Genomic DNA, 14,577 nt, shown 5'->3' on the forward strand with positions numbered 1-14,577 from the left:
CTACCGAAGAAGCTAAGAGAAAGGAAACAAGTAAGGTTTGATTTTGAAGCAGAAGGTTCAGGTAATAGTTCTTTCCTACCTTACACTTGTGTATGATTGCTGCATGTCTGTTTGTGCCATATTGCTTTTTTAAAGCATGAGAACATGTAATCCTTAATTCCTTGCATGGATTATTTAGCCGTAATCACGTGTAACTGATAGACATGGGGCAGTGATTGCCAATTATTTGCGCATTATTTATTCAGCTTGTCTAATAGACATGGGGCAGTGATTGTCAATTATTTGCGCATTATTTATTCAGCTTGTCTAATAGACATGGGGCAGTGATTGCCAATTATTTGCGTATTATTTATTCAGCTTGTCTATCTGTCATTGCGCATAAATGCTTAATTGCATTAGCTTGCAAGGTTATGTACCACTTTGGCTTGTTTTGCATGCTTTATGTAATCTGCACATTTGTTTGATGGAAATTACTACTACGGGGATTCTTTAGAATCTCACCCTCCCATTTATGATGAACAGTGAAGGCTAGTAGCTCGAAGGATAAGGAGGTTGTTTGAGAAGAAGGTGAGCTGGTTGAAGAGCAGAGATACCTGTTATAATTCTGTAAATTGTATAGCAAAATATATGGGCAAATAACTTTACTTGCTCTATGGAAATATTATTTTGTATCCTCTAGAAGAAGGAAGTGAGCATTGCCAGGTAAACGTATATGCTGTCAACCAAGAGCGTTGCTTTATTTTTAATATAATATTATAAGATTGTATAGTATGAAATTATTTTAGGTGATAATAGATTAAGTTGAAAGCAGGGTTGATATTGGATCACTCATCAGTTATCTGAAGGTTTGAAATATTTGATCAATGGATTCCAATGCTAAAGGGAAAAAAAAAAATTCCCTGTCTTTTTCCAGGACGGAAACTTGGCGTTAGTGATTCACAGACGTTAAAATGATCCTATTAGTATATAAAAGTGAGGTGTTGCACCAAGCAATGAATTAAGGGCATTTTCTAGTGCTTCGAATGAATTAAAAATGGCGGATGACCTGTGGTGGAATTTGGGTAAATGGAATGGGAATTGGGTCTCAGGTGAGGTGTGCACATGGGACGAAGGAGTGGCCCAAAATCTAACTAATTCGTGGCCCAAATATGTGACACCTAAACAGCCCAACATGATAAATGGAAAAGATATTAATAGCCCATTTGTGTCCTAATAAAATAAAAGAAAATAAAGTGCAACTGGATGGGAGCCAATTTCACCAATGCCTCTTTAAGAAGTTAGGGCACTTAAGGAAATTAATTGTGATTAAATCTGTCCAATTAATCATTATTTCACACAATTAAATTTTTTCCCAATTAATCAATTCACTTAAACTTTGGTAAAATGTTAAAAGTTCAAGATAATTTATATAATCATTATAAAAATACTAGGATTTATCAACCATATGCTACCAACCACCTTTGAGGATCCTACAGATATATATAATTCATTATCATATGCATCATTATTTTGGATTGCACTATCCTTTGATACATTTGGTAGAAAACAACTCACTTTTGTGGTTTGATTGTGCGGTGTCATAATTAATTAGTTACTAGTTAGGCTCTAGTTCTTGCTTTAAATAGATCCTTCCTTAATTCATTAACACAAGGATCAATTCAATTGACGAGTTCACAAACTTTCCTCAAATGTATATATTGGAAATCGTATATTATCTTAATCACATCAACATCAATATGAAAACTTTTTAGAGTGCATTTTAAGTTGCATCAATTGGAAAACTTTCCTTAAGTCATGATATGACAAGTTCCTTCCATATTAAATAACCTCCAAACTTCATACTACCTCCAATTCTTAATATAAAATCGAGTTGATAAGTTTAAAAAATTAAGAAATCTTAATAAATTACTTAATTATAGTATATATTACATAATTTCTCTAAAACATATCATTAGATTATATATTAATTAATAAGTCAGACAAATTATTTTGGAAAAAATGATAATTATAAATATTTTAAAATAATTTATTTAACTTTCTTAATCTCTTTAAATTAGTCAAGTGTGTCTTATATTAAGAACAAGAGATATTATTAATTACTTCAAAAACATTATTCATATCAAGCATACGGATTGATTACTGAACAACACATTTGAAAATGTTTGACAAACTCTTGCACAGACAGAGTCTATAAGCAAATTAAATAGACTCGTTGCATATAAATTCATCCAATAGGCTGGAAAAGAAGTGATATTATCTGATACTTAGTTTCATCATCTTGAACAGTATGGCCATCTCCATGTTGGTACATGTAGAGTGCCATTCTTGCAAGGTTCACAGCAACTTGAATGAAACTCCTTGAATTATAAGAGGAAGAATTGCTAACTTCTTTATTCAACTTCTTCCAAGTTCCACAAATCAAGGAATTTATGTGCCCGCAAGCATCAGCTTCAGAAACTCCAGTTTCATTCATATAGCACTCAACTGATTTCGGTACGTCGCCAGTCACTTTTTCTCTCTGCAAAATTTAAGAGATATATATATATATAATGTAGAAAATCAATACCGTCTTCATGCAGTACTCAGTAGTTAATCAAATATGAAAGGATTATATGATGATACCTTAGCTGTTCCTAAATCATTTGCAAGGCGTAAAATTATTGATGAACAGAGAATAACACTAGAATATTCTTCTAATGGAATCGAGTCCTCCTCGTTCGTTGAATCAGGAAGGCAAAAATAAGCATGGAAAAGTATGACTGGTGCACCAATTGAATTCCTTGCATTTTCTAGGTACTCATGGAAACTGGGTTTATAACCACTATGATACCATGTTGCCTCAACTATATATGATTTACAGAGATCAGCCCACTGAAAAAATTGGACAAAATAATTGATATATGTAATGAGAATATACCATGATTAATTGATTTATATTATATAGAAAAGATGAAAAATCAAAGCATACTACTTTCTTAAGTTGTGGAAGGATGTTGCGTCCATTTTCTTTGAGAAAGTCAAAAGCCACTTCATTGACAAAGTTACTAAGTGCGTGAAAACATACTTGCATGTAGTCTGGAAGTTCATCCATGGCATTTATATCCCATCTATGACGTAAAAGAGGTATAACATGGTAACAAATGTTATGCCAACTTTTTTTTACAACAAATATTGTGCCAATTATAGGACAATACTACTTTCAATTCTTAATATATGAAGTAGTTTAATGTAATATTAGACTTAGTCCTAAATATAATACCTTAATTTATTTTGTTTATTATATTTATTCTTTTTTTTTCAAAATAGTCCTTGTAATAGCTGCATATGTTAAAAGTTTTATTAAAGGTAGTTATAACTAATACATATTACTAGCAATAATATTTTAAAAAAGATAACATTTATTTATTACAAATAATTAACTTAACTAATTTTCATAATCTATTCAAATTAGTTATCTAGTTCTTATATTAAGGACAGGAGGTAATATTATATGTATACACATCTCAAAAGAGAACTTACATACCTGTTAACCACTTCTGTGAAAAGTTTTAGTTCTTCTAAAGTGCCGTGAACATCGTAAATATCATCGATTGTAGTTATCAATGCATTAACCTTTGACATCAGTCTTCTAAAATTTCCAAGTTGCTGCTCAAAAGCCAAACCCAGGGTCCAAAGGAAGTTCTCAACCATTCTATCCCTTGCAAAACTCAGCTTTTCTCCAAGTTGAGTTCTTTTCCACCATCTTCAAATAGAGAAAATACATTAGGTGAAAAAGATTGGCTTATTACTAGTATGCTTATTTCCTCTCTTTTCTTAATAATTTTTTTACTGCCTTGAATAGTAAAATAGACGAAGTGTTGTATATTTATGACAGAAATTTCATGGCGACTGAAAATTGTAGTTCAAAATAAGCAACCGATAAAGGTAAATCATTGTAAGAGTTATAAAATCTACAAATACTCCTTTCAGCTTAGCTCATTGTAATATAATGGCATGAAATACTCCGCTGTATATGAGAGGTCACAGGGTCGGTTTCGCATGAAAATATCAAACTAGACCTGAAGCGTTGCTTAAACATCAAACCTAGAACAAGTCTCTTAAATCTCTAAAGATCTGAAAAATTAAATTAAAAATGTTAATCAAGATGAAGTTGGAAGAGATAAAAAAAATGTTGCCAATAGGAAGTGATGACAGACTTCTGTGGGTCGAGTGCGAGGGTAGACATAGGAGCAAATACGGGAACTATCCACTTCTCCTCCTTTACCCAAACCTATGTCGTTTTGGGTGTAAAAATGAATGTTGATGATTCTTTTCCCAATAACATCCACTATTCTAAAATAATTTTTAATGTACCTGGCACTTAAAAATATTTTTCAGTAGTATCCAATATTTTACAAGCCACACTCTAAACTATTTTTTCAGTAGCACGTATTGTCCTGAAAATGGAGGCCGATCACTCTTTTTTTTTCTTCCAAACCAATATTTATAACTCAAGTATTTTTAGTAGCATCCAATATCCTAAAATAATTTTTAGTGCATTTATCACTTTGAAATATCTTTCCAATAACACTCAAGATCTAGCACGTTGAACATACAATATTTTTTTTAGTAGCACACAACATTCTAAATTAATTTTAAGATATTGGCTGTTATTATAAGAAAAATAATAGAGTACTGGATGCACTAAATATTAGTTTAGAATACTAGGTGCTACTATAAAAATAGTTTAGAGTGCAGCTTGTTAGATACTGAGTACTACTGAAAAATATTTTTGGTGTCAGGTGCACTAAAACTTATTTTAGGATGCTAAACGCTACTGAAAAAAATGCTTCAGGGTGAAGGATGTTGATCTTTTTGGGGCGGGGCGGGGCGGGGCGGGGGGGCGGGCGGGGCGGGGCGGGGGGCGGGGATATAGCCGGCCTTCAATTTTAACACCTAAAACGGCATAGTTTTGGGCGGTTTTCGGTAGAGGAAGAGACGTGGATGGCAAAGCAGCAAATCGTTGGTGAGGATCTGAGTAGGAAGGTGAGAGAGACAGGTGGTCTTAGTGACTTCCACTGCCGATGTACAAAAGAAGAAGTCATGCCCATCCCTGTCCTCTCTCGGTTCATCATATTCGGCTTCGGATTCACGTTAATGTTCACTGCATTGAATCCAGATGCTGTCAAAGCCAGTATTGTAGTTGTCGTCAAAGCTGGTTGATGGTGACACTTCAATTCTCAAAACTCACAAAGTCATGGTTCTCCAAAAGCTTCAAATCTGGGCTCTCTACATACTCACTGTTAAAGTTATGAAGAAGGCATAGTAGTGGGTGGAAGCTTGGCCACAGTGGGTGAGAAGACCATTGGCGGTAGGGGCAGAAGCTTGTTGGTGGTGGTGTGAAGCTTAAATAGCCGAAAGAAGGAAGGGACACAAATGAATTATGGGCGTTGGAATTACAAATCTTGGGCTTTTTGACAGAAGCCAATTCCATCAATTTTGATGGAATTCATTTTCATATGGAAGCTAGTTCCATGCTCCCCTAACTGTACAAAAGAAGTTTATTAAAGCAAGGAATTTGATTTCATTTTCATTTCCATGGGCTTATTTCTAGCCTACCAAATGGGCCCCTGTAATTGGAACCAACCCTAACTGAAACAATTGCATCAATTTTGGGCTTTTTAATGGAAGCCAACTTCATTGATTTTGATGGAATTCATTTCCATATGGAAGCCAAGTGCTCCCCCTTACCATGGCAAGTATGCTTGAAGAATGGAATTTAATTTCATTTCCATTCCCATGGGTCCAATTCTAGCATGCCAAATGGGCCTGTATAATTGGAACCAAACAGACCTCTCAACTAGCTCTTATATTCAAAATTAGAGAGAATAGTTAATTGGGAAAACCATATTGGAGGTACCTATACTTTCTCTCAATTTTCAATTTGGTACCTATGTGTTTTTTGTTCTTAACTAAATCTTTAATTTTGCTCTATTAATATCATTAATCCTTATGTAAAGACTAAAAATATCAATAGAACAAAGTTATAAGAGTTAATGTTACTAAAAAGATAAAATTAAATGTTTAATTAAAGGGGAAAAAACACATAGGTATCAAATTAAAAATTGAGAGAAAGTATAGGTACCTCCAATATGGTTTTCCCTAGTTAATTTTAATTACTAACAGGTTAATTATGGTATGGATCATTATTTTCACCTTGATGCATGTTTCATATCCTCTTGGTGGGTAGCCTGTATGATGTTGAAGTCCAATTTAGCAAGCTCCAGCAGAGTAGGGCTCATGTTCAGTCTTCTTTCATAAACATCGATGAACCATCGAGTTTCTAATCTTGATACCCTCCAATGTAGTGGAAGCTCTAAGGCATGACTAACCAAGAGTGATATTTCATCATCTTCACTGCTTTTGTTCACAAATCCTTTGAGATGAGTTGAGCTGAACTCTCTTGCTTTATCCAATACTATTTCTCCCTCCACCGAATGAAAAGAAGCTTCATACAAAGATAGGATACCCTTGCTATCACCCGAAAGGGAAGAATGAAAATTACCTTTCCCATCCAGGAATCCATCAAATGACTCTGAAAATAACCACGCAATTACATTCTCAGTAGTGATGTGATTTTTGTGAACTTTATAATCTGTGAATATAAATCATATACCTAATGACACATCATAGTAGCCTTGTTGTCTTTAAGAGTCTGAATTGAAGAGCCATGGCATATAAATTGTCATTTATCTTTGATGTGCCATTATTGTAAATCTTTTGCATTATGTTCCTTATCTCTGCGTTGAAATGAGAAGCCACCCCCAGTCTTTGCATGTCATCAATGAGCTCTAGTTGTTCCACAGGATTTGTCAAAGTCAAGAGCATCACTCTCACTTCTTCCTTCAGCCGATCATTCCTTTCTAGATATGATTCTTCCTATAACAGTTTAAAATTAGGCCATCATAAAGTTTTAACAAACCATACGAGTAAATGAACGTGAAACACGCCATACCGTAAAATCACTTCTTATTGATTGGATATAATCATAATCCCAAATTGAAGGTTGAAAGTGATTTGCAGATCTACGAGAAGCATTGTTTTGATCAGAAACAATAGTGGTCGAAGCCTTGCATTGGATTTTACGGGGAACAGTAGAGATCATGATTGTTGACAGTGCTGGGGGTATTGGTTTATATTGGAGAATATTGGCTTTCCAGTGAATTCTATTTGAAAGGAAGGGAAATTTGGGGAGAGGCATTGGGGTGGAGAGGAAAAGCGTCTATTTAGTTCTGCTTTCTTTTCCGATGTTCAGGGGGCAATGGGAATCCCAGTTGTATATCCATTTATATTTGGTATGGATCCTTTAAAACCATTACCTTACTGGTGTTTGAACCTTTACCTGAATTTCACACTAAACCAAAAATAAGATTTGTAATCCGGGGTGGTGGACCATGTTTTATTGCCACAATTTTATTGTATTATTTTTATATGCAAAATTATTATTGTTTTCATCAATTTCTTGAATTTTATTCAAGCAACGCTCCTCTAGTCGTATTTATAAGCTGAAGAGAAATTTTATCCTATTTATATTAAACTTTTGATATAAATATACAATTTCATCATTAATTTATTGTTGTATCAACTATTATTTTAATAAAAAGTGCATATATTAAATAAAAGTAAAGTTAACAAGTTATTAAATTTATAATATAATTAATTTAAAACATGTTAAAAATGACTTATAAATAAAAAAACTTAAAACATTAAGGGAGAATTACAATCAAATCCCAAGCAAGAAAAATAATTACCAATAAGTTTTAATAACAGTATAAGCAACCTGTAATAACAAGTTCTAGAGTAGGCAATAACAACCTCTAAAACTTATTTTGTAATTATTTTTTTTAGGATCTTATTGTAATTCTTCCAATCATTAAACGAATGTATGGATGTAGAAGTTCCAAATCACAAGTTAACAAGTTCATTTAGTATTTGGTGGCCATGGTTGTGGTTATCATGATAATTGTGGCCAAATAATTGTATGTGCTCCGAACTTATCCACACACTAGCGGTGGTGTCCATCCAAGTCTTGCATTCCTTCACAAAACACAAGATCCCACTTGTCGCGACGTGAAAATCACGTGTGCTCCAATTCTTTTGTTTTTTCTATTACATAATATTTTGTGTATATACAAAATATCCTTTACTTCAATTTCTTGAATTTTATTTAAACAATTTCTGGAACTAACGGGTCCGTAATCCTTCAATAATTAAGCAAAAATTATTATGTTGAAGCCAAAATGAAATTAAATTTTGAATACTCACAAAGAAAATAAAAAAGAATAAGCTAACGTATATGGATCTATGAAAGTTTCAAATCATCTCCGTGTTGCCTTTTTAAAACATGCTTAAAAAAAATTTCAAATCATAAGTAAATAAGTTCATTTAAGGCTTGATTGATACAGATGGTTGTGGTTGTGAACTTGTGACATTTGTGGCCCAATAATTGTACGTCTATGCAACTCTTATCCACACGCTTGCTTGATATTTTAGACTTTTTTGTGGCTTCAAAAGAACTTTGCAATGGTTTCCATGCCCTGAGTTGTCTCCGTCACAAATCACGAGAAGCACTCCTGCTCCAAGAATCTCTCCCGTGGGGGTAAATTACATTTCATAGTCGTAAAATGTGATGTTCTAAAATCAGTCCTTTCAAAAACATGTGCTCGTATATTTTTTCTGTCTTTTCTTTTTGCGCGGATGCTTATTTTTTTATTGCCCCTGACAACCATTTATTGTGTATTCATAGAGACAACGGGAGGGTAGGTTAATTAGTAATTTGCCTTTCAAGTGATCAAGATATATTTCAAAAAGCATTAACCTGAAAATCTGTCAATGAAGTATTCTGCTTTAGATTTTCATCATAAACTTTTGTTGAGTGGGAAAATGCATATGAAATTTTTAAGACGGTATAAAAATATCATGGTTGCTAAGTCAAATAATATACCCTGTTTATACTTGCTGCGCCATGTTTTCATTCCCAAGCAACCTAGTTTGTCGGTGCAAGATCTTCTATAAGACGCACTGGCTATATAACCCTATCCTTTTCTTTGATTTCTTTGCCATCAATGATACATAATCTGGATTATTTTGAATTTATAAAAATGGTTTCATGCTCTATAAATCTAAAGTTTGGTTTTAAAATATTTTATATTATTTTATTCAAAAATAGGGCAATTTCTCAAAAGGTTAATTAAGGAAAGATGCTTAGAGACCAAATTTCGACTATAGAAAAATTGGGAAAGTACACCCTGATTAATATAAATTATTGATGGTCTCACATTAGTTATATGATCGAATCATCTTCAAGAAGCATTTGTGGAAGGTTAATCTCATAATCATTGAAAGATTAGACCTAAATAGCCTAATCACGCTTTTGGAAGGACAATCCAGTCTCTCTCAAGTACATACGTGGCGAAATCTGAAGCAATGGCAGACAACGCAAGAACACCCTTGGCCCATTTGATCAAAAGCAGACATTAAAATAATAATTTGGACTTTAGAAATTATGTAATTTGATTGATAAATGAGATGAGAGCACAGAAAAATGTATTATTCCCTTATTTAATTTTTTGCTAAGAAAGTCAGCCAAGCAAGAAAGAAAAGGGAGAAAGTAAAATGAAAAGAGAGGAAGAGAGGAAGAAGGAAAAAGAAGAGATCGGAGGAAGGACCAAAAGCATTATTCATATCAAGCACATACGATTGATTACCAAACAAATAAACGACATTTGAAAATGTTTGACAAACTCTTGCACATACGTTGATAAGCAAATTCAATAGGCTCGTTTCCATCAAATTAATTAAAGTCATACAATAGGCTTGAAAAGTAGTGATATTATACGATTCTTAGTTTCATCATCTTGAACAGTATGCCCATCTCCATGTTGGTACATGCGCAGGCACATCCTTACAAGGTTCACAGCAACTTGAACGAAACTCCTTGAATTATAAGAAGAATTGCTAACTTCTTCATTCAACTTCTTCCAAGTTTCACAGATCAAGGAATTTATGTGCTTGTGAGTATCAGCTTCAGAAGCTCCTGTTTCATTCATATAACACTCAACTGATTTGGGTATGTCGCCAGTCACCTTTTCTCTCTGCAAAATTAAAGATTTGGAGGGAAAAAAATATCATATATGTTTCATGTAATACTTAATGGTTAATTAAATATGAGAGGATTGTGACATGATACCTTAGCTGTTCCCAAATCATTGACAAGGCGGAAAATGGTTGATGAACATCGGATAACATTAGAATATTCATCTAACCAAATCAAGTCCTCCTTATTTGTTGAATTAGGAAGTGAAAAATAGGCATGAAAAAGTGCGACTGGTACACTAATTGAAATCCATGCATTTTCTAGGTACTCATGAAAGCTGGGTTTATAGTCACGATAGTACCATTTAGCCTCAACCAGATATGATTTACAGAGATCAGCCCACTGAAAATTAGACACAATAGTGAATATATAAAATCAGGAAATAACATGATTATGTAATTTAGATTATAAAAACTACGAAAACATGAAATCCATGAAGCAAATCAACGCATACCATTTTCTTAAGGTGTGGAATGATGTTGCACCCATTTTCTTTGAGGAAGTCAAAAGCCACTTCATTGACAAAATTATAAAGTGCAAGGAAGCATATTTTCATGTAGTCTGGAAGTTCATCCATGGAATTTATATCCCCACCTATGTGGTAAAATAGGAATAAATTTTTAACAAATGTTATGAAGATTATAGGACAACAAATTATATATATACACATATATCAAAAGACAACTTACTAACCTATTAACAACTTCTGTGAAAAGTGTTAGGTCTTCCAAAGTGCCGTGAACATCGTAAATATCATCAATTGTAGTTATCAATGCATTAGCCTTTGACATCGCTCTTCTAAAATTGCCAAGGTGTGGTTCAAAAGCTAAACCCACTGTCCAAATGAAGTTCTCAACCATTCTATCCCTTGCAAAACTCAGTTTTTCTCCAAGTCCAGTTCTTTTCCACCATCTTCAATAAGAAAACCATGAAGTGAAAAAGATTTCTTATTAGCAGTATGCTTATTTTCTCAATCCTTTTTACATTCTTTGAAGGACTAGCGCTTTGTAAAATTCTTCTTGAAGTTCCATCGATTTCATCTCTAAAAAGATGAAATTGAGAAATATGTTTGAAACTCATAATCTTACTGAGTTGAATTATAAGATAAACGGACATAATTTAGGGAGAACAACTTCGGGTGTACTTACATTAGCTTTTGCCGAATATATTATAGAAAAAAATTGAGTAGAATAATTTTTGCGAAAAAGTTATTATAGAAAATTATTTTTTCTGGCTTAAACCAAAATCACAGTTTTGGTGGAAAAATAGATTGTGGAAATTCCAATAATCACTTTTGTCACAAAGGATATCATGCCCAATCATTTTTTTCATAAAATCTATTCTACTAAAATTTATTCTTTTAAATCACTTTTTTCAAAATATATTATCCAAAAACTAATCCAAACAGACATGAAGTGTTGTATATTTGTGAAAGAAATTTCATAGGGACAGAAAATTTTACTTGAAAATATTCAGCCAATAAAATGTTAATCATTGTAAGAGTTCTAAGATCTAAAAATAATCAAGTTTCCTAGCAGGTTGAATATGTAATACTTTTACCTTGATACATTTTTCATATCGTCTTGGTGAATAGCTTGTACGATGTTGAAGTCCAATCTAGCAAGGTCAAGCAAAGCAGGGCTCATGCTCGGTCTTCCTTCATAAATATCGATGAACCATCGAGTGTCTAATCTCAATATCCTCCAGTGTAGTGGAAACTCCAGAGCATGACTAACTAAGAGTGATATCTCATCGTCTTCATTGCTTTTGTTCAGAAATTCTTTGAGATGAGTTGAGCTAAACTCTCTCGCTTTATCCAAAACTATGTCACCTTCCATTGAATGAAAAGAAGCTTCATACAAAGATAGCAAACCTTTGATATCACTCGAAAGTCTAGAATGAAAATTACTATTCTTATCGAGGAATCCATCAAAAGTCTCTGAAAATATCCAAATTGAATAATTATTGGTATTGATATATGAAGACATTTCTATATTCTCAGTAATGATGATAAAATTCATACCTGATGACACATCATAGTGGCCTTGTTGTCTTAATAGTCTGAATTCAAGAGCCATGGCATGTAAATTGTTATTTACCTTGAATGTGTCATTATTGTAAATCTTTTCCATTATTTTTCTTATCTCTTGGCTAAAATGATAAGCCACTCCCAGTCTTTGCAAGTCATCGATGAGCTCTAGTTGTTCCACAGGATTTGTCAAAGTCAGAAGCATCACTCTTACTTCTCCCTTCAACCGATCTCTTTCTTCTAGATGTGATTCTTCCTGTAACATTTCAAAGTTGAGCCATCATAAATTGTGGGTCATAATAATTAGAAAATCGATCATTCGCAAGGGCAAAAAAAAAAATCATCATGATATTGAACAAAATTTGAGCAATACAAGTAAATGAACGTGAAACAGGCCGTACCACAAAATCACTTCTTATCGATTGGATATAATCATAATCCCAAATTGAAGGTTGAAAGTGATTTGCAGATCCACGAGAAGAATCTTTTCGATTAGAAACAATAGTGGCTAAAGCCTTGCATTGGATTGGACGTGGAACACCAGAGGTCTTAACCGTTGGAAGTGATGGCATTGGTTTTGATTGGAGCATTTTGGTTTTGAAGATAATAGCATTTGAAAGCAAGGGAAACTGGTAGAGAGCCATTGGAGTGAAAAGAAAAAGCTTCTACTTAGTTCTACTTTTTTGGGCGATGTTCTGAGGACCATGGAACGCCAAGTTCTCTACTTATAATTGTTATGAATCCTTTAATTCCACATATTTATTAGTCTTTTTATTTTTGGTTTGGGTAAGGATATAGAACGGCTCCATTTTTATAGTATTTGGTACAGAAAGCTGTTTAAACGTTTATTACAGTGTGTGGTATTGAAATCTCAAGGAAGCTGCATGAAAATATGTGTGAAACATTTAATTATTTAGTTTGAATTTTCTAAAGAGACATTAATTGTTTTTAAATTTTCTTGAGAATCATTTAGTTCTTTGTACATGAAACATTCAAGAGGAATGGAATCATTTTTTTTTTGGGACTGGTGAACGGAATCATTTAAATATCCGTATTTGTCACTTTCTTTCTTTGTTGTATTTTTAATTTTTGCAGCCCTTTTATATATCGTTATCCTTTTAATTTCCTTACAGCATCACAATCTGGATTTAATTTTACGGGTTTGCATAAATTACTAAGAGGTTTGGCAGGACTCACTGCCCCAGAAAAGTATCCCAGGTAGACGTAAGAGCAAAAGTTTATATAAAAAGTGAAAATGAGGATATTTTAATAAGAAGTCCCTTGTAAATTTTCTCGTGTTGAAATCAATTATTAAAGTAACTCTTGTTTCAATTTGAGATCTTCCAATCTATTATGCCTTAAAATCAAGGAAAAAAAAACCGGACCGGACCGGCCAGTTCGACTGGAAAACCGGTGAACCGGTCTGCAGTCCGGTCTGGTTCAGGAGTTGAACCGGGGGCCTATCGAACCGGTAAAGAACCGGTTGAACCGGTCATAACCGGTACAAAACCGGGTAATCCCGGTTCACTGGGTTAGCCGGTTCCCTCTTTTTTGTTCTGCCAAACGCACGAAACAGCTCATTTTAATTTAAAAAAAAAATTCCTTCTTCCTTTCCTAATTCCCTTTCCCGTCGACTTCCCCCTATTTCCCTCCCCCGAATCTGAATATCTGATTCCCCATTTCCTCTGGCTCGCAAAATAGCATCTCGCCTCCCTCCCTAAAACCAAAATCACCTCCTCCAAAATCCTTGCTCCCTAGCGTCACTGACAGCACGGCGATCTCCGACAGAGCTCCTTGTTCGGCAGAGCTCCAAAATCGCAATCTCGCAAGTCTGATCTCCGGTCTCCCTCAACCATCTAAGCTCGTAAGTCTGAGGGTCTGAGCTCCAAAATCGCAATCATCGCAAGTTGCCGCAGGTCTAAGCCCCAAAATCGCTTCATCGCAAGTTAGCGTTCCCTTCGTCTTCGGTGCATTAAGTTGTGTGTGGGTAAGCTCAAAAATTTTCCCTTTCAGCTGGATTGTGCCTTCTTTCTCTTTTGCTGTTGAATGAAAGGTTTGGGAAGGGAGGAGATAACCAGTTATTTCCTACGCTGCTGCGCATGTAAAGATTGTACCTAGGAAAAGTATCTTTTTTTCGTTTTTAATTTTAACAAGAGAAAAATCTTTAGTAGAGAGACAGAGGATATGATTTATGGCAAAAATATACTTGCCTTGCATTGGAATTTGGAACTGTAAGTAAATTAATGTTAAGGCATCGCAACAAATAAGCTTATAAACAGCATTCACCGTTCTTGCTTCTGCCCCCCCCTCAATCACAACTGATAGTACTTTTAAAGTTTTAAGATGGAGTCAACAAGATACATTGTATTCAATTGATGAGGAGTATATCCTTTACTGGTTGCATTTTTATCAA

General features: G+C 34.0%; 2 protein-coding genes across 2 annotated transcripts; both read right to left on the minus strand.

The window, feature by feature from the left end:
• Positions 1-2,189: 2,189 nt before the first annotated feature.
• LOC114728493 (terpene synthase 10-like) lies at positions 2,190-7,274 on the minus strand. Its single transcript, XM_028915411.1, has 7 exons — positions 6,995-7,274; positions 6,669-6,918; positions 6,196-6,634; positions 3,524-3,742; positions 2,969-3,107; positions 2,623-2,871; positions 2,190-2,518 (listed from the first exon to the last, which is right to left on the minus strand). The coding sequence occupies exons 1-7, from the start codon at positions 7,238-7,240 to the stop codon at positions 2,225-2,227; spliced, it is 1,836 nt and encodes a 611-aa protein (XP_028771244.1). The 5' UTR covers positions 7,241-7,274; the 3' UTR covers positions 2,190-2,224.
• A 2,568-nt stretch (positions 7,275-9,842) lies between these two features.
• Positions 9,843-12,808, minus strand: LOC114728495 (terpene synthase 10-like). Its single transcript, XM_028915412.1, has 7 exons — positions 12,566-12,808; positions 12,159-12,420; positions 11,696-12,074; positions 10,827-11,047; positions 10,590-10,726; positions 10,229-10,477; positions 9,843-10,133 (listed from the first exon to the last, which is right to left on the minus strand). The coding sequence occupies exons 1-7, from the start codon at positions 12,806-12,808 to the stop codon at positions 9,843-9,845; spliced, it is 1,782 nt and encodes a 593-aa protein (XP_028771245.1).
• Positions 12,809-14,577: the final 1,769 nt, after the last annotated feature.

The sequence above is a fragment of the Neltuma alba genome, unplaced genomic scaffold (assembly GCF_004799145.2).
Source record: "Neltuma alba isolate B1F8T4 unplaced genomic scaffold, ASM479914v2 tig00012536_pilon, whole genome shotgun sequence".
Taxonomy (NCBI): domain Eukaryota; kingdom Viridiplantae; phylum Streptophyta; class Magnoliopsida; order Fabales; family Fabaceae; genus Neltuma; species Neltuma alba.

Bases quoted from the DNA above. Each gene is read 5' to 3' on its own strand.
- LOC114728493 (XM_028915411.1), bottom strand. From the start codon at position 7,240: ATGCCTCTCCCCAAATTTCCCTTCCTTTCAAATAGAATTCACTGGAAA. The intron at 2,872-2,968 runs GTATGCTTTGAT...CAATTTTTTCAG, and splicing joins TTCCACAACTTAAGAAAGTA to TGGGCTGATCTCTGTAAATC. The intron at 2,519-2,622 runs GTATCATCATAT...TAAATTTTGCAG, and splicing joins ATGATTTAGGAACAGCTAAG to AGAGAAAAAGTGACTGGCGA.
- LOC114728495 (XM_028915412.1), bottom strand. From the start codon at position 12,808: ATGGCTCTCTACCAGTTTCCCTTGCTTTCAAATGCTATTATCTTCAAA. The intron at 12,421-12,565 runs GTACGGCCTGTT...GAAATGTTACAG, and splicing joins CGATAAGAAGTGATTTTGTG to GAAGAATCACATCTAGAAGA. The intron at 10,478-10,589 runs GTATGCGTTGAT...TCTAATTTTCAG, and splicing joins TTCCACACCTTAAGAAAATG to TGGGCTGATCTCTGTAAATC.